Here is a 19,758-nt window from a genome sequence, read left to right as displayed (position 1 = left end):
TGAGGTGTGGATTGGATCATTGTCCCGCTAGAAGATGCAAACTAGCCCAATTAACCCAATTTAAGCTTCCAGGCTGAGGCAGTGAGTTTTTGCTTTTCTTTCTGCTGGTACTTGATGGAGTCTGTGATACTGAATAAATTGTCAAGGGCCTTTGGAAGAAAAGCAGCCCTAAAGTATCACAGATCCACCATGATACTTTACAGGTGGCGCTTTTCTGCTTGGCTATTTGTGTGTCCACGCCAAACCCACCTCTGGTGTTTGTTGCCAAAAACCTCTATTTTGTTCTCATTTGACCATAGAACACGGTCCCACTGAAAACTCCAGTAATGTTTGACAAACGGTAAGTGCTTGATTTTGTTGGTCCTTGACAGCAGAGAGACCCCCCACCAAACAACTTGTGGTTATATTAGTGGTGCTTGATTGTGGTTTGGGAGACGTTCCGACCCCAAGACCTAACTAATTTCTACAGTTTCCCACCTGTGATCTTTGGAGATTTTGGGTTTTATACTGTGGGTCAGTATAGACATACGTCTTCTTCCCAGCAAATTTGTAACATCCCTATTTGTTTTACGGTTCTTAATTTTTGCTGTTCTGTTCAACTGTTGAAATGAAAAGGTAAAACATAAGAACTGAAACCAGCAAAAAGAAAAAAAACAATTGAGTTCTGGTCATTAGAGCGGAGTTTTTCTAGTTTTTATTTCATTTGAAATATTGTTTGAAATACTTCAATATACTTCAATATTGATTTTTCAGAAATGAAAATATTACGTAACAGTTCATTCATTCTCTTAGCAGTTAAACCCAATCTTTAAGAAACACCACTGCATGGTGGCTGAATTTAGTTTTTGCTTATTTTTTTCCCATCGAACACCATGATGCGCCTGAACAATCCTAAGTGATTTGACTTGTATTATCATTACAGTATTTTAGGTTAATCATTTAAACAATGCGCTGCATTCATGGTGCAAATTCTGCTCTGTGAGGTGTACAGTCTGTTTACTCCATTTCTGAACTCTGTTTAACCTGCTTATGTATGTTGGAAAAAAGTTATATAAAAATGGTTAGAAACAGTAAGCAGTATGTATTAGACAGCTAAAAGAGTTACATTAAGCATATGACGTGCAAAGAATGCTGGTTCTGTCATGATTTCTTTAGTTTATTAAATAATTTAATGAGTCAGAAATGTCAAGTGGCATGAACACATTAAAAAAGAAATAACGCATTTTATAACAAAATAGCATGTTTAATATAAAATGTTATGTTTATCCATGTCAACGTCTTGTAATTTTGTACAAGACCAAGACACACTTTGTTTCAAATCATTTTGACAACCAGAAAAACAATGAAAAAAAATCTAAGAAATCTAAGAAAAAAATAATAACTAATCTAAAGACAGAAGGGCGTCAAAAGACTTTGAGCTATCTACAACAGCACCTTGTCCATTCTGAATCCTTGCTTGCCTTCTGTGCTAATGACAATTTAAATCAGCATTTGCACTGATAAGAGAGGGATTGAATTTGTGTGCCACACAAGACATCTAAATGGGGCTACAGGCAAAATCTCTCTAGTTGGAAGCAAAGGGCATGTACAGGAAAGTATGTTTGACACTGTGCTAAATATAGCCTTGTGTTTACTTCCTCTACTTAGGAGCTATTCTCCTTACCCTACAGGGCCCAAGTTAAATGGGTAAGTAGATATGAGTGTACAGAGAAAAGTGCAGAGTCAGAGTCTGAACTAACCACAGGGAGCAGAGGAATAGGAAACGCTGCAAACCGAAGTTGGCCAAACACAATGCCCTTATTCACCAATATCTTCCTAAGTTTGTTCTTAAATTTGTTCTTGAGAAATGTCCTAAGAAAATGTCTACATCAGATTAATGTTGTGTTCTTAAACTACAGAACTGTTCGCATCTTTGTGCTCTGGAGTGAGTGTAGACACTGTTCTTACCCAAGAACAAATCCCAAATAAGAAAACATTGGTGCATGTCAGAATATTCATGAAGACTGCCTAACCTAAGTGGGTTTTAAGAAGAAATTTCTTTTTAAAAACGGTGGGAGAATGAGGCCGAATGTTTTTGTTTAAGTTATAATAAACTGATTCTGCAGCTGTTACGATCATTTCAAACACCTGAAAAAGAATGTCCTACCTATACATACAGTCGTGTTCACGTTTGAATACCCCTGGTCAAATCACATGTTTTGTTGATTTCCTAAGTGAGAATTAGCTAAAACATCCTCTACATGATAACAAACTTTATTATGGCATTTCTCAGCAAGGTTTAGTGCACAATCTCTATTTTTTGCTGAGATTAACATATAAAAAAAAAGAAATGTGCATAGGACACACAAGCAGTACATTACAATTACCAGAAATGCATTCTTTGTAGAATATGTGTACTTATTTTCACTTAGAAACATGAGGGGATGCCCAAACTTTAGGTAGAATCAAAACTGATCTAAAGAGAAGGTGAATGTGTATTTGTATGTGTGCTGGTGTCCATATATACCTCCAGTCAAGTCCTCTTCCAGGAGCTGAATCTGCAGGTTGAAGATCTTCTCCTGTAGGCTACACAAGTTGTGCTTCATCTTTTCTCTCCTTGTGACCATATAGCACAGGTTTCTGACCTGAAGTGGACACAGACACACACAGACACACACACACACACACACACATTATACCTGTTATGTAAGAGACTAGTACAGTAGGGGACATACAAAAAAGAAATAATTTTCACACCTGGACCTATTCTTTTACTCCTCAGAGGGGAAAGGTGACATTTCACTAGGTATACTGCCCATGAATCTACCTGTCTCTTGACATCACTTAGAACCAAACTGGCAGGCATTTCAACACCCTATGTGACATTGTAGTTGAGTGCTGCAGAGTAGAGAAATAACTGCAACATTTTCAGTCTCAGTGCCACTCTCTACCAAATCCTTTGTATATGTGTCTCTATCTCTCCCTTTCTTCTTATTTTGCCCTCACTCATTTTGGCAGTGGAACAACAAAAGGTATAGGAACAGACTATTTGGAGAGTGCTAGTTAGTGGATTTGCTAGTGTACTCTTCTGCCTGAGATTCTGAGATTTCTTCAACAGTAGCTAAAAGCAGTTGGCTACTTACACATACAATCTTTGTGTGCATGTTTGAGAGTTCAAATGTGAATACATATTAATCACAGTAATAGAAAGCATTTAGTAATGAAAGGAGTGAATGAGAGATAGTGGAAGAAAGTGAAAAAGGGATGACACCAAACTGTTTTTGATTCACACTGTGGATTTTTTTTTTTTTAAGTAGAGTATAATTGGACACGAGATAGTACAGGTCCATGACAGGAATTGGCCAGGATCAGAATTAGCCAGTTTTCACTCCTAACATATAATCAGCTAAATTACAGTTTAATTTTGGCTGCAATTTCATGCCATAAATAATTTGAGTGCTGCATTTCCTATGTTGCCAGTTAAAAATAGAAATTAGGGAAGGGCCTTTTAACTATTTTGCTGTTCACGTTAAACATTTATTTCAACAAGAAATTATTTATTTTTGTGTCTTAACTTCTGTGTACATTTATTTTTAATTTATCAGCCTTTTAAACTTTATATATTAATTTATATATAGAATTTATTGAATTGTATGTACTATTTACTATTAATTATTTTTCAAATAGGGAGAGCCGGATCTAAATAATACAATTTATGTGATGAATGTTATCTTACACCGAAATACTGTGCCAGTATTGTAAGTTACGGGCCGGTTATGTGATTTGAGAAAATGGGACATTAATAGGATGTGTTTTCTGTACAACCGGTCATACAGGTCAGATCGTGTGTTTCAAGGGAACTCACAAACACCCATTGAATTTAACTTCTAATTTAAGTTTGCATCATTCTCCAGTCAAATCATAGTTTCACGTAATGGGGTGCACTGGGATGAGGCAAATAAATGTAAATAAAAAAAAGCAGTAAATGCATTCACTGAGATATCATGGGGCTTATAAAAAAAAATCCATGTTTAAGAGTTGTGCGTGCAGTTGTGCAGTACAACCAGTGTTAGCTACTAAGGAAAAAGCATTAAAAGTAAAATGGCTAATCAGTCAATTTGGCCCCTTTGGCTTGTTTTTTAAAAGTTGCAAACAATGAACAAGAAAAGACAATTAAATTGTAAATCGCAAATATTTATATGACAATTAATCGTCAGCTACAATTTCTTGATTGTGACGGCTCTATTAGTATAGTAAGAAAATGGATGTAAAACAAAATAAAGACAGGCACTGGTAGTTCTTACTGGCACTGGACGTTCAGTTCAGGGTATAGCTATACAATATTTCATCACTTTAAACATAGCAGAACAAATTCTGTGGTATTTTACTCATCTTAGTAAATTTAGTTGTGGGATCCTGGCAGTTCTAGCTTAAACACTGACATTTGAAGCTTGAATGACATGTATGTAACATATTCTTTACCTGTATGTTGCAGTTTTTCAGTGAATGACTTAGTAAATACTTCAACTTAAAGTCTAACTCTGAATGTTATTACTGGAGGAGACTGTCGGTTGTTTGCAGAACTTTAAAAGTTTGTCTGTACAGTATGGTTATTGTGGTTTCCACTATTTGTGACTGCAAACATAAGCACATTCATAGTAGAAATGTACTAAGAATCATGTGATATGTTCCTAAAGAGTTCATTTAGCACATAAAATACAAGTTTTTGATGAAGGGCAAATAATGTTAATAAACGTGTTATCCACTGTTTCTCAAAAATAAAAGTTTGGCTATTGCAAAATCAGTGGCTGCAATAGTGTTGCTATGCCTCCTTCTTTGGACTAAACTGGTTAGAACCTCTGACCAAAATGAGATACAGGTTCTACACTGTCTTTTGTCAGAGTATGATGTTCAGAGAATGCATATGTTAGAAATAAGAGAAAAAATTGCTTATTAAATTCGTAATTTGAATTGACAATTAGATTTTTTTTTTTTTTTACTTTTTTAAATCTGAAACAGACTGCCCATGCATACCACTTATTCAGACCCTAACCTATTCATACAAGCTGATGTACTGATTAGGAGGTGGGTTCATGGACATGTAGAATTTTGATGTGCTGTCCAAAACACCCTCCTTAAGTGGTTCTAATAGCCACAAAGAAAGCATTAAGGACGACTGCTTGTCCTTAAAAAACATCCATTGCCAATAAATAGAAAGTGAAAAATTTGCAGGCTGTTATTCAACAGAAAACACACAACATTCAAAGCTCATTACAGCCACACTGCTTCATGGCAACTGACATGTTTGGGTATATAGAACACAAATAATGTAAACTCCAACACAAAGGCTGTCACTCAAAAATCATGAATTCTGGATAAAATCAGGATTCTGGCACTTTCCAGTCTTTTTCGCAGACCACCATGAAAAGTAAAAATGCTAATAGGTAAAAAGCAAAAAGGTAGCATACCTGTCACAGAAGTACCCAGTACAATTCCAAGATGGAGTATGTCTGCCTTAAAGCAATTGCTAAGGAAAGGTCAGTAAGGCAAAGAATATTAAAGCTATGTCTTTATACTAAATTTCAGGTAATTTTTTACTTACTCATTTCTTTGGTATAATAGTGAGAGAAAGATTATATCAAACTAGATGGAGAAATTAAAAAAATCAGGGAGCTCCTACTGTTCTACCATCCAACACTAGGAGAGCAGATGTTTGGCAAAAATGCCAAACAAGTGAGTGTTAAGTGCCTTGGTATCTACGGACATAAGCATTAAGGTTAGAACCATTTGGCACAGTTTTCATATACTGTGCTTATTTTCTGACCTAACATGCCACTGAAAAATTTCACACTTCCTGTGATCAAAATCAAATGATTTCTTTGAAATGATATTCTTAAAGTGTGCATGGTAATGAGGTCACAAGAAAGCAATCCCTTCAATCACACACTATAAGTCATCCTGAAAATGACTGATATGGTCCTTTAATTAGTTATTATTATTATAAAAATATATATATTTTTAAATAATAATAAAGTTTAACAGTAATAGAAGAGATTATGATTATTAATTTAAAATCAGATAAGACACATACCAAGAAAAATAGTTTTAATTAAACACTAAGTTAAAGAGATACATTATTAAATGTTTCTTGAAGGTGTGGAAGGTTGACTGCCCAACAAAAGGTGGAATTTAGTTGCATAGTTTAAAAGCATAACCGAAAGGCACCTATCCATGTTTTCTGTATCTAATGGAGGATATTCGCAGAAGGCCAGTATCTGCAGATCCAAGATCATGTGCTGGAACATAAACAGAGAGACATTGTGATGGAAGCAGGTGCTGGGTCATTTAAAGCCTAAAAAACTAGTAGCAGAACTTTAAGCCAGTGCAGTTCTTTAAAAACAAGTGATATGAGCTCTTTAAAAAAAAAAATAAATAAATAAAATATAGCCGCAAGCGGCAATGAGTGGGTCCAAGCACACATAAGCACAAGAAGCTCTCATGCACTTTGAGCCAAATAGGCCTAATCAGGCCTAATGCAGTTTGGGCCTTATAGGCATAGAGGCTGAAATGAAGTCTGAGTTTATCAGAAGGCATTCATTTGTCATGAACCATTTTACTTTCAACATATGTTTACATTTCTATGGACTGATCTACAAAGGTTTGTAGAACATGCAAAGGATTATCAACATAGATGTCAAAAATACATGAGTAATGGTAAAATATCTGTCATAGTTGTGTTTGCAAGGGGTTTTGTTTCTCCATGTTCAAGGCTTTGATAATCAGGCCATAATGAGACCCAGTGCACTCACAAGGGACCTTTTTGGCACAGAGGAGCTCACTGAAAGTGGTTTAGCATTGGTCAAAAGGTCTCCACATGTTATGATAATTGATCAGGGAACTTGATCAAAGCTGTTCACTGAGTTATGTTCTGATTGACCTTTTGACCTTAGTATAATAAGCTGTAATTGTTGAAGGAATAATTCAAAATACTACTCAAGGAGTGAAATATTTGACATAACATGTAATTACAAAGTTATTCAGGTCAGTGAACTGAATCAAATGGCACCATGTGTTTATCTGTAGACTTTGTAATAACACTGTAATAGCATCTTTAATGATTTTTGAGGTTTTTGACAGCTAAGGCGCCCTCTAAAGGTCATATATGGACCAAATTTTGCACACCCTGTCTGAGTCTCAGTATATATAAGTGCTCAAAGTTTTGAGATGATACAACCAAAGACTGATGAGTTATAACAAATCATTCTGGCTATGCCATGGCCGCAGTGATGTATTGAAGGAGCAACACCAGGTTGAGTGAAAAAGTCAATATTTTTTTGATAATTATTTACCTAGAGAGGCCACAGAGTATTTCTAGACCAAATTCGAGAAGTTTGGATCAAAACTCAGACACTAGTTCGAAAAGCATGGTTTTCAAAGAGTTAACGATTACAAAAAACCTATGCATTTTTATAATAAACATGCAGTGGTAAAATTGTTTGGCATACTGTACTACATAAGATTCATACAGAGCTTGGGTCAAAAATAGTAATAATATGTTTATATCATGTAATAATATATGATTTTTTTTATGAATAGCACCCTCCAGTGGCCAAATCTGTTGAAACTTCACTGGTTGTTAGAAAGGGGCTACATGTAGACACCATTCAAGTTTCGTCATGATTGGTCAATGTTAAGCCTGTCAAAAGCCTGCTGAATCCTGATTGGCTGATGGCGGCCATAAATTTCAATGAATATCCTTCAAGATTCACTTATAGTCTGTCAAGTAGATGCTAGATGCCAGGTTTCAGCTCAATCGGATGCACGGATGCTGAGAAACAGTTAATTGGCAATTGCCCCGCCCCCTAATGACGTATGCCCATCAAAATTGATATGCTACCACAGAATCTTGTCATAAATGTGCATGTCAAGTTTCAAAGTTTGAATGTTTAAGGCAGAAGCATTCTCCACTTATAGAGTTTTAAATGAATTATGAGCTATTTCAGAAGGGTTCATTAGCATATGGCAACCATACTGTTTACAAAAGACAACATTTTTTTGATAATTATTGAGGTTCAGACTCTTCTGAATTTTTTGATACCAGACACATGAGGATTGAGTGAAAACCCTAGAACTAGTTCTCCAAAGTAGGTTTTGCATATTATGCAAATTAGCAAAAAATCTAAGTGGGCGGAGCTAAATGGCCCAAATTGCAAAGTTGTTTGGCTTGACCCAAGGAATCAGCCAAAAAAAGAATTTTGTCTCTACACATCATGGTGTAGAAGTTATGAAGCAAAACGTGTTTTGATGCTCTATAGTGCCCCCCCTTTGGCCAATCGGGGTCATTTTTGTTGCCTGGCGAGATGCACACAAACTAGATCTACCCACCAAGTTTGGTGTCTCTAGGCCTTACGGTCTGTTCTCCACAACACGTTTTTCAGGAGAAAAAGAATAATAATAATAAGAAGAAGAAGAAGAAGAAAAACCCGAGCTAAAACAATAGGGTCCTACGCACTGCGTGCTTGGACCCTAATAATAAAAAGCTACTTTAGTGATTGCGTTTACATGCGGGATAAAACAGAGCTCAGAGTCTAAGACTACACCCAGGTTTCGCACTTTAGGTTTGGTATATGAAGCTAAAGAGCTAAGCTTCTCATAAACATTTTTCTCTGAGTTTTAGCACCAAAGGTCAGAATTTCATTTTTTTTCATGTTTTAGTTGTAGAACATTTTGTGATATATTACCTGAACTCACCCTATGTGTTTTCAAGGCAGCCAAAGCCTATGTATAGCCTTATTTACTGACTCTGCTCTGTCTGTGAACGTACCCCGTAATGCATGGACAGCATGCACTGTGTAAGAAGAGGAGAGACCATGTCGCAAACAACCCAGAAAACTGAACTGATAAATTCATATTCCATCTCTGGAAAAGCTTGGACATTTGGTAAAATGCAATAAAAACAAGAGCCTGTGATTTGTTAATTCTCTTAAACCTTTATTTAACTGGCAATAATACCAAGAAAAGATTTCCAACATGATTCCAATTAGTAAATATACACAAATTTAGAATTTGATGCCTGCAACACACTCAAAACAGTTGGGACAGAGGCACGTTTACCACTGTGTTACCTTCCACCTTTGTAGTCACTTTTACTTCATCTGCTCACAGTCTGTGGTCATCATTGTCTGATTCTTCTCTTCCTGATGCACCATATATTTTCAATAAGAGACAAATCTGGACTGAAGGCAGGCCAGTCATGCACACGCACTCTGAGTCTACAAAGCCGCCATTTTGAAGCACATGCAGAATGAAGCCTGACATTGTCTTGCTGAAATAACCATGGGCTAAAATCCCAATAACCGCCTTCACATCAATGGTGCCTTCACACATATTCAAGTCACTCATGCTGTATGTACTGATGCACCTCCTTAACAAGACAGATGTTGGCTTTTGCGCTTTTCCCAGATAAGTCTGAATGGTCCTTTTCGTCTTTGTCACAGAGAACTCAACGTCCGTTTTTACCAAAAAATAGCTGAAATGTGGAATCATCTGACCACAGCACACACTTTCTAAAATGTGTGCTTTGGTCAGCACACATTCTTTGTGTGCTGACCACACACAAAATTCTTTGCAATCTTGTGTTGAGAAATGTTCTTTTAGAACTGTTTAACAATTCTCTTACGAAGTTTGGCACAAAGTGGTGACTCACAATCCATCTTTGCTTGCAAAGAGCCTTTTGGTGGTTCCTTTTGTACCAAATCATGATATCCTCACCTGTTACCAACTCACCTGTCTATTGTCAAAACTGTGTAACTTGAATATTCTATAAATTTTTTACTCTTATGTTACCCTGTCCCAGTTTTTTTGAGTGTATTGCAGGCATCAAATTCAAAATTTGTTTATATTCACAAAATACAATGAAGTTCATCAGCCAAAACATTAAAAATCATTTCTTTGTACTTTTGTCGGTAAAATAAAAGTTCAAGAGAAAAATCACAGATCACAGAGTTTTTATTGCATTTTGCAAAATGTAAAATCTTTTCCAGAAATGGGGTTTGTAGTTATCTAAGGAAGCCATGCAAAGAGGGTGGAAAGAAAACAGAGAAAGACTGATGTGGGGGAAAGGTTATGGCCACCAAGATTAGCTAATGCTGCCTTTCTAATGTACACCACATACAGATATGTTTATTGGCACACACTTCCTTTTTCCATCTTAATAATAATAATAATAATAACAACAACAACAACAACGACAACAACAACATTAAATATAGTCATTTCATACCTTTTCTACCTTTTAATAGTAACAGAAGAAATTAGAGTTTGATTGTCTTTTATCATTCTATCATCAGCCCTTATGCTGTTAAACCAGGACCAGGAAATACCAAAGAACAGCTCACAACACAGAACACGGTTAGATTCAGGTTCCACTCAACATCACTCCAACACCAGTCACTGAACTTTGACTCTCAGATATGAGATATGAGTCTGTATTCCCTGAACATGTGTCATTTGTGCATCACACATCACATGTGGCACTTGTATTAGATCAGCTAGCAGGTCCAAACACCACAAAACAGGTTTAATTTCAGCTTTGTTGCTCCAACACCAGTCATTTGACTTGTCCCTCTCAGACATAAGATTTTACTATCTTGTATATATTACTGTGTAGATTTTATGTAATGCAATTGTTCTTATGAAGCCTTATGGCTAACCGACGCCCATATTGGCTAGAATCGAGCTGAATGATGGAGGAGAAGGAGCAAGCCCAATTATGCTCTCTTTGACTCCTCACCACAAATGGCTGTGGCATCACTGAAAATCAAACTTGAGATTAACAGCAATGCCACTTGGGAGCCTGATTTTTTTTTTTTCCTCAGTTTTAGAAAAACACTGATTATTTTTACTAGCCTTTTGAATATGTAACTCTTCACACCTACAACTTTTGTTATTTTGCTTTTATACTACAGCAGAAAGGGCAGACTGCATATCTACATCCATATTGGCACTTCACACTGACATTCAAAACGACCAATCACACAACATTTTGCATGTGTGTACAATGTGTGTACAGTGGCAACAAAGCCACATGCGATAAAACACCATCTAGCAAACACATGACTGCAGCTCAGTTACTTGATACCTACAGTTTTAAACAAAGTTCAAACCTACAGTTTCAAACAAAGAATAACTTAAAACAGGATGGACTGTTTCGTGGTCCAGTGATTAGGCCTATATCTCACTCTCAAAGGCTTATTGGTGTGTAGGATGCAACTGTTTGCTACTAGCATAAAAGCTTTGATAGCCAGAGCCAGTTAAAAGAGGTGAGATTCTGTAAGCTGATTTTAGCATGCAGTTTACAACAGACATTCAGTGAACTTCTATGGGCAGAGTGCCTGAGGCTGAAACTTGCTGAAACACAACAAAACATTTTGCCCAAGTCTGTAAAGAGATTTTGCATCTGTGAAATTGGAATTCATTAATTCAGACAAACAATATTAGATCAAACTAACATAAAATTAGTGGCAAAATTAACTATTTGGCCCATTGTTGAGAGGCAGAAATGCACTGGTGACTTCAGTAATAACAAACGTACACGACTGAACAGCACTAACTACGATGTAGGCACAGATAGTCAAATACTATGTAAAGAGAAAATATCCCATCATGAAGGCTTCACCACCAAGTGCAAATGTCTGACAAGCCTTAACAAGAGAAGGGCCAGGCTGCAGTTTGCAAAAAGGTACATTAATAAGATTGTACATGCTCCAATACACATTCTGACTGATAGTCAAGGTAGTGTCATGGCTTGGGAACTTCCTCACTTTTCTTTTCTGTTGACATAACTGGAGTCAGCAGCAGAATGAATTCTGAAGTGCACAGAAGCATCTTAACTGCTCAGAATCAACCAAATTTGTCTCACTCGACAGCACCTGAACTTGCAGCAGCATAAATATCCCAAACTTACAGCTAAAGCAAATATGGAAACTTGCTGAAGCAAAATGACAAAAAAATGAAAACGGCTGCATCAAAGGTGGGGTTGGGCATGAACAGAGAATATGCTCTTGTGAGTGCAGACTAAAATGACCATTTTGTTCAAAATTGCATTCCTTTGTACCGAATACTTTTCATCTCCTTAAAAAAGGATGTAGTTAATGCAACACAGACATAAATAACTTTAAACTGAAGCTGAAATGCTTTCCTTTAACCTCACTGCCATTTTTAATTTCTAATTTAAATGTGCTTGAGTATAGAGCCAAAACAGCAAAAGTTGTATCACTGCCAAAGGACTGCACTGTAGATTTTTATTATTTTTTATTTAAAATTGTTCAAAAGGAGCAATTTCAATCTCTTAAAGAAGTGGCAAGATACTTTAAAGCATTAATATTTCGTAGCTTTTAAAATGTCATTTAATAAATATTAATAAATTAACTTTGACAAGGTTCTGTAGGCATGATAAGCATATGTTGCGGCTCAACATTTAGTTAGACATTATTTTTTCTAAATCCAAATTATAAAGAACAAAGCCGAAAAGACAAAGGCCAAAAACCATACCTGAATGGCACTACGTTAAAAACTGGTGTTTCTGTGATGGATTTTTCAATTAAGCTTGTGCCTTATACCAGCTTTGTCAGCACTTAACCTTTTATATTTTTAAGACTTTTACATTTTTAGCAATTTACTGTAGGCTAACAAGTTTAGACTGTCAGCTTAGACTGACGGAGAGTGTGCCTCATTTTAAAAAATGTAAAATTGTCAAATTGTCGTAAAATAGATATATTTTGTTTTGGAAAGAACTCACAGCATATTACATGAGGTTTACAGATTTGCTTACTTCAACATGACAACGCTATGCTACATTCTACAAATTACAACAGCACTGCAGCCTAACCAGAGTGTGTGGGTATTAGACTGGCCTGCCTGCAGGCCAAACCTGTCTCCCCTTGTTAATGTGTGGTGCTTTATGAAACACAAAACAGGACAACGAAGGCCACACATGGGTGCACAACTGACTTCTAAAAGTAAAAAATTCTGCTTTCAAACCTGAATCAACTGGTGTCTTTAGTCCCCAAATAATTACTGAGTGTTGTTAGAAGGAAAGGTAATATGACACAGTGGTACATGCCCATGTGCCAACTTTTTTGCAATATGTTGCAGGTGTCAAATATGGAATAAGAGTATATTTAAGGTTAAAAAAGGTAAAACATTAAATATATTTTTGCATCTTTTCAATTGAATACTTGTCACACACCTTACTAATCACTGTTCTCTGCTTTTATTAGCATTTCACATACTGTCACAACTTTTTTGGAATTGAGCTTTGTGTATTATAGTAAAGGAGTTAACAGAGCTAGAGATACAAAGAGGTTCTGGAGCCTGTCAACCCAACCAGACTCACCCTCTCCAGATCCTGTCTCAGGTGAGTAAAGAGCTTTAGACGGCGATATAGCACATCTTGCTCCTGTTGAGCCAGGTTGTCCACCTCATCTCTCTTCAGAGTCACAAGTGGATGGTTAAAGTTAGCCCTGCGACGGAGTTTCCAGAACTGGTAGAGGAAATCCACATGGGCATCTGGCAAGCCAAGGTTCTCAGTAACATCTTTGGGATCCACCAGGTGGTAAAATTCATCTTCCAGTTCCTGCAGCTTCTGCTTGCGCTGGCTGGCCTTTTCTATTCCTGTTTGGTCCTGGTCTATTTGTTCACCCTTTGATTGTCCCACATTTGTGTGTCTTGATTCAAACTTATCTACACTTCCGCTGTTTGGGTGTGAGACACTGCTATGCTCCAAGCAGTAGGACTTGAAGTGCACCTCATCATTTTCTGCAAGGATGGTACGCATCTCCAGGCCATGTTCAAAGGCGCAGGTCACATGGAAGGCAATGATGCAGGACGGCATGGAGCACTGAATAAAGCAACAAGCAACAGAGAAAAACACCATTGACCATTTTTCCTACAGAAAACTATTTATACATACAAACTCACCAAGCACTTTATTAGGAACATCTCCTTGTATTTATGCTCATTGTCCATTTTATCAGCTCCACTTACCACACAGGAGCACTTTGTAGTTCTAAAATTACTGATTCTAGTCCATCTGTTTCCCTGCATTCTTTGTTAGCCCCCTTTTATCCTGTTCTTCGATAGTCAGGACCCCCACAGGACCACCACAGAGCAGGTATTATTTAGGGTGGTGGATCACTATCAGCACTTCAGTGACACTGCTGCGGTGGTGGCGCATTAGTTTGTGTATGTATATATATACATATATATATATATATATATATATACCTGTATGCATGTGCCTGTATGTTCTTGGCACAGGCTACAGGACAGGGCCCATCGACTGGCAGGAATGTGTGACACCTTGGTGATAGGCTCCATCTTCTCAGGGCAGCCAATACTTACCTGCACCAAAGCAATGAAAACACAACACATAAAAACAGCGCTGTACTCAATACTCAATTAACTCTTCATCCTATGGCAAAAACATTCAAAAGCAAACTAGATATAGTAGACTCATTCTATAGTAAAGGAACATCTCTCTACATCTGGTGCAATACTACTAAAAGTGTCTACCAAACAAGATTTAATCACACCAAACCAAGTGGTAATAGGATCACACGTTTATGGTAATAGGATGACACGTATTATGTGTGATTCTCATAAATGACATCACTAAACAGGTAAATGCTCATTATAATGCCTAAACTAAGAAAGTAGTAAAGGCCCAAATTCCAATACAGTCATGTGAAGAAGTACATGCCATGAAAAGTACCTTTTGAAACATATTTGTAGATACAGATATCAAACATCCTTTTACACAGTATTGACAGATAAAGGTGATGTAATTTAAAAAGCGACACCTAGAATTAACATTTTTGTAATCCTTTAATGACTAAAATGAACAGCAATGTAACTTTCTTATGTGTAAAAAGTAAGCACACCCATGCATATATCACTAATTCAAGCGTGTTAAACTGAATTAGGTGCACCTGATCGGGTGGTAATAATTAGAACATGGTTAGAGAACATCTTGGAGGAACTTGTTTTATTTAAACCTCAGATATCTGGTCTGGTTTTCTATTTGTTATTGGAGTGTGTGGTATCATGCCTAAATCAAATGAGCTCTCTGAAGCCAGCAGAAAGAAAGTTGCAGATGCCTATGAGTCTGGAAAGGGGTTTAAGAAGATAGGCTAAACATTGGAAATCAATCATTCCATTGTCTGGAACATCATAAGTGGAGACGATTTAAAACCACTGCCAATTTGTCCAGGCCAGCCTGTCCCAGCAAATTTAACCCAAGAGCAGACTGTAAGATGCTAAAACAAGTCTTTAAGAACCTTAACATTTCATTACACGGTCAGCTCTTGCCAATTCATTAAGTTGTTTCTGACCTAAGGGGCAGTACCAGTTACTGAAGCCAGGGGTGTACTTACTATTTCAACTGACAAAAATAGTATTTCGGTTTAATGGTTTTTAGGTAACTGATTGCAAGTCAAATGTTTTTATTCTATTACATAAAATTTATCTATACATACTGTTCAACTGAAGATCAAATACTGATATCCACATGTCATATTACTGTAGGTAGTGCATGAACCTATTCCAAGCACACTTTGGTTAAGTCCACCACAGACTATATAGCTTTACAATAACATTTTTCTGTAGCGTGTCCATTCATTGTTTTGTGTTTCCTTTGCATTATTTTATGTGTCATTGCATTACTATTTTAGCAATGGTAATCTTTTCAGTTTCTGTTTTTTTTTAATTGCCTCTTTCTCCCTGAGTGAGTGGAGAAACATGATGTGCAAATGCTTCTAGACAGGCATACTATAAAATACAATTAATTAATTATCAGCTTACTATGCTCTGTGGCATGTATACAAACTCTTGATCACGATTTTACGACCAAGATGACATATATGTATATATATGTGTATATATATATATATATATATATATAAACCGCTTCTGGGTCGCAGTGGGGTGCTGGAGCCTATCCCAGCTGTCATTGGGCAGAAGGCAGGATACACCCTGGACAGGTCGCCAGTCCATCGCAGGGCAGACAGACAGACATACACAGTCACACACACACACTCACACCTAGGGGCAATTCAGTATGTCCAATCAGCCTGACTGTATGTTTTTGGACTGTGGGAGGAAACCGGAGTACCCGGAGGAAACCCACGCAGAGACGGGGAGAACAGGCAAACTCCACACAGAAATGACCCTGGCCGCCCGGCCAGGAATCGAACCCAGGCCGTTCTTGCTGTGAGGCGACAGCGCTACCCACTGCGCCACCGTGCCGCCATATATACCGATCAGGCATAACATTATGACCACCCCCTTGTTTCTACGCTCATTGTCCATTTTATCAGCTCCACTTACTATATAGGTGCACTTTGTAGTTCTACAATTAGCCCCTTTTTATCCTGTTCTTCAGTAGTCAGGACCCCTGTGGACACTCACACAGCAGGTACTATATGGGTGGTGGATCATTCTCAGCACTGCAGTAACACTGATGTGGTGATGGTGTTGTGCTGATCTGAGTGGATCACAAACAGTAGTGCTGCTGGAGTTTTTAAACACTGTGTCCACTCACTGTCCACTCTATTAGACACGCCTACCTTGTCAGTCCACCTTGTAGATGTAAAGCCAGAGACGACAGCTCATCTGCTGCTGAACAGTTTGTGTTGGTCATCCTCTAGTCCTTCATCAGTGGTCACAGGACGCTGCCCACAGGACGCTGCCCACAGGATGCTGTTGGCTGGATATTTTTGGTTGGTGGACTATTCTCAGTCCAGCAGTGACATTGAGGTGTTTAAAATCTCCAGCAGCACTGCTGTGTATGATCCACTCAGACCAGCACAACACACTAACTCACCACCACCACCACATCAAAGTTACTGCAGTACTGAGAATGATCCAATGATCCAACACCCAAATAGTACCTGCTCTGTAAGGGTCTTAATCATCTTAATGGTGTTAGATAAAATCTGTGCAAGAATTTCCAGTGTATTATTTGGTGATTTGGGTTTCTTGAAGATAAATAGATGATTTCCCAAGCATGGCCTATAAAAAAAACTCTTGATCCTCCAATATAAGATCTTTAGACCAGACTGAGCACACTCCGAGCGGTGTGTAAGATGCCCTAAGTAAGAAGATATAAATATTGGAAGCCGAACAGGCCTTTTATTAGGATTAACCACTTTAAGCATTGGATATATAACTATTAACTATAACTTAGAGCTCAGGGATGCTCCATAAGATCGCAGGGCAGATCTGAGCTGCAAATACCTAAAGAAAGAGGTGCTAGGTAAATTAAATTGCTCTCTAACATCCCAAAAGGATCTTAATCCATTTTCAACAAAAATATCACCTAAAATGTGAACTCCTCGGCCCTCCCATTGGGTGCAGTAAAACGGAGAATTCTCTATCAACAGATTATGATTGTAAAAGTGGGGAGTGATAATGCCATTTTATATTTGAGTTTGATCTCTTAATTGCTGTTCACCATGTTGATATGAGGTGAGATATTATAGGTCCAAAGTACAGTTTACAGTGCTGAGTAGGAACAGTACAAAATATAAGATCTTGTAACCTATAAGGAACTATAAGAGATTCCTCCACTGAACGCCAAGAGGTTGAAATATTTGGATTTAGCCGAACTGACAAGGGTCACAGAGTGAAGGCTTGAGCATATATTTTAAAATTTGGAAACGCAAGACCACCATCAGACTTTGATCTATGCAAGGTGGATAATTTTATCCAGGGTCGTTTGCCATTCCAAATATATGAGGACAGTGTTTGAGAAAGTGTAGTCCAATACTCTATGGATGGAGGTAAAGGAATCATGTAACTAAAGAAATTAATTCAAACTAAAATATTCATGTTCACCACCGCAATCCTGGCCTGTAACGAGGTAGGTAATCGTGAGCAACTATAGGTATCAATTTTAATTTGCTTTAGTATACCACTGATGTTTTTGTTGATTATATAATTCAAAGGAGGGCATATCTCCACCCCAAATATTTAAAATGACTAATCACTAAAATAAGTACTAAGAGCAAGCCTGGGTTTGACTCAAAATTTAATTGGAGGAATGCAATTTATCTTATAACCAGAGAATTTACCGAAATCATCAAATACCTTATGCAGATGGGAAACAGAATCTATTGGGTTGTCTAAAAACAGCAGAATGTCATATGCATATAAGGAAATGATTCTGGGACTCCTTTACTCTAATAGGTGAAATAAGTCAATTTGCGAACAGCTTGGGCAAGGGGCTCTAACGTAGCAAACAGGAGGGCTGACAAAGGACACCCCTGGCGCGTGCCACAATCTAGTGGAAAAGACGCTGAACATTTATTACCTGAAAGGACTACTGTGGATGAGTTTGCTTACAGCATTTTTATATGGGAATAAAACCAGTGCCAAAACCAAAATGTTCTAAGGTGGACCACGATTCGTGCCACTCAAGTCGATCAAAGGCTTTCATGGTATCCAGTGACAGTATAGCCCAATGTGACTTAGAAGCTGAAGACATCTAATATTATTAGCCACCGATCATGATTTTATAAACCGGTTTGGTCACAATGAATGACTGCTGGTGTGATTACTTCTAAACGTTGAGCCAATACCTTTACAAATACTTTAATATATGTATTTATAAGTGAGACTGGGTGGTAATTACCGCAGGAAGTTGGGTCTTTGTCTTTCTTAAGTAATAATGATATTATTGCCATGTTCTCATTCTGAAGGAATTCACCCTTACCTATTGAGTAATTAATCATGTCCAACAACAGCGGCCCAAGCTCAGTCCAAAAATTCTGATAAAATTCTGCTGGAATCCCATCCCAACAGGGTGATTTTCCTTTTTTCATATGACAGAGTGCATCAAGCAACTCCAAAAGAGTGATATCTCAGTCTAAATAAGACGACTGATCAGCTGAAAGGAAAAATAATCTGTGGACTTACTTTGGTGGTCTAATATATATAGATATAGCAGCGGGACAACAACACCAACACTCCCAGTTTACCATAACACTCTATGTCCATGAACCCCCAGATCTGCACCTTTTATCTAACAGGGAAAACTAATTACCAAAGGCTTGACTAAACGAGTAAGTTTTTAGCCTAGACTTAAAGACTGAGGCTGTGTCTGAGTCTTGAACACTGACTGGAAGATTATTCCAAAGTTGGGGGGCTTTGTATGAGAAGGCTCTCCCCCCTGATGTAACTTTATTAATTCTAGGTACTAATAGTAAGCCAGCACCTTGTGATCTAAGTAGGCACGATGGTTCATAGTATGAGAGAAGTTCACTCAGGTACTGAGGGGTGAGTCCGTTTACAGCTTTATATGTCAGTAAAAGAATTTTGTAATCGATGCGAAATTTAACTAGTGTAGGTTTGATACAGTACAACAAGTTTAGTTTCCAAATCCAAAATTTTCTGATGATGCAGTTTCTGCAGCCTGGAGGCTTATGCAATAGAATTATCCCTGATGAATCCTTTTACGACTCCCCACAAGACTCTCAGTCCCTTAACCAAACCCTGATTAAGAAAAACATTCTATTAACTTACTTCTAAATTGAGTAAGTTTGCAGTAAGTTTGCATTAAAATGCCACCAGGGCACACAAGTTTGACCTATGGGAAATTATAATTTGCCAAAATGACAGTCTGAGAGTGATACTGGCCAAATGTTTATTGTGTCTATTTCAGAAAAAAAGTACTAGACATAAACAAAAAATCTATTCTGGAGTAAGATTTATGTCTTGTTA

General features: G+C 37.5%; 1 protein-coding gene across 3 annotated transcripts in view; it reads right to left on the bottom strand.

Annotated features, from left to right (window-relative positions):
* The window catches only part of jade2 (jade family PHD finger 2), a 115,042-nt gene that overhangs the window by 19,770 nt on the left and 75,514 nt on the right, over positions 1-19,758 (bottom strand). For 2 of the 3 annotated variants that reach the window (XM_036587733.1, XM_036587732.1), the window contains exons 8-10: positions 14,266-14,382; positions 13,376-13,879; positions 2,507-2,624 (exon numbers count right to left, since the gene is read on the bottom strand). In XM_036587733.1, coding sequence (XP_036443626.1) covers positions 2,507-2,624; positions 13,376-13,879; positions 14,266-14,382 — 739 coding nt within the window. The remainder of the gene's footprint in view (positions 1-2,506; positions 2,625-13,375; positions 13,880-14,265; positions 14,383-19,758) is intronic. The other variant, XM_036587735.1, reaches the window with a different exon arrangement.

Source organism: Colossoma macropomum, unplaced genomic scaffold (genome assembly GCF_904425465.1).
Source record: "Colossoma macropomum unplaced genomic scaffold, Colossoma_macropomum, whole genome shotgun sequence".
NCBI lineage: Eukaryota > Metazoa > Chordata > Actinopteri > Characiformes > Serrasalmidae > Colossoma > Colossoma macropomum.
The sequence above is the reverse complement of the archived record's forward strand: the minus strand, read 5'-3'. Positions and strand labels throughout refer to the sequence as shown.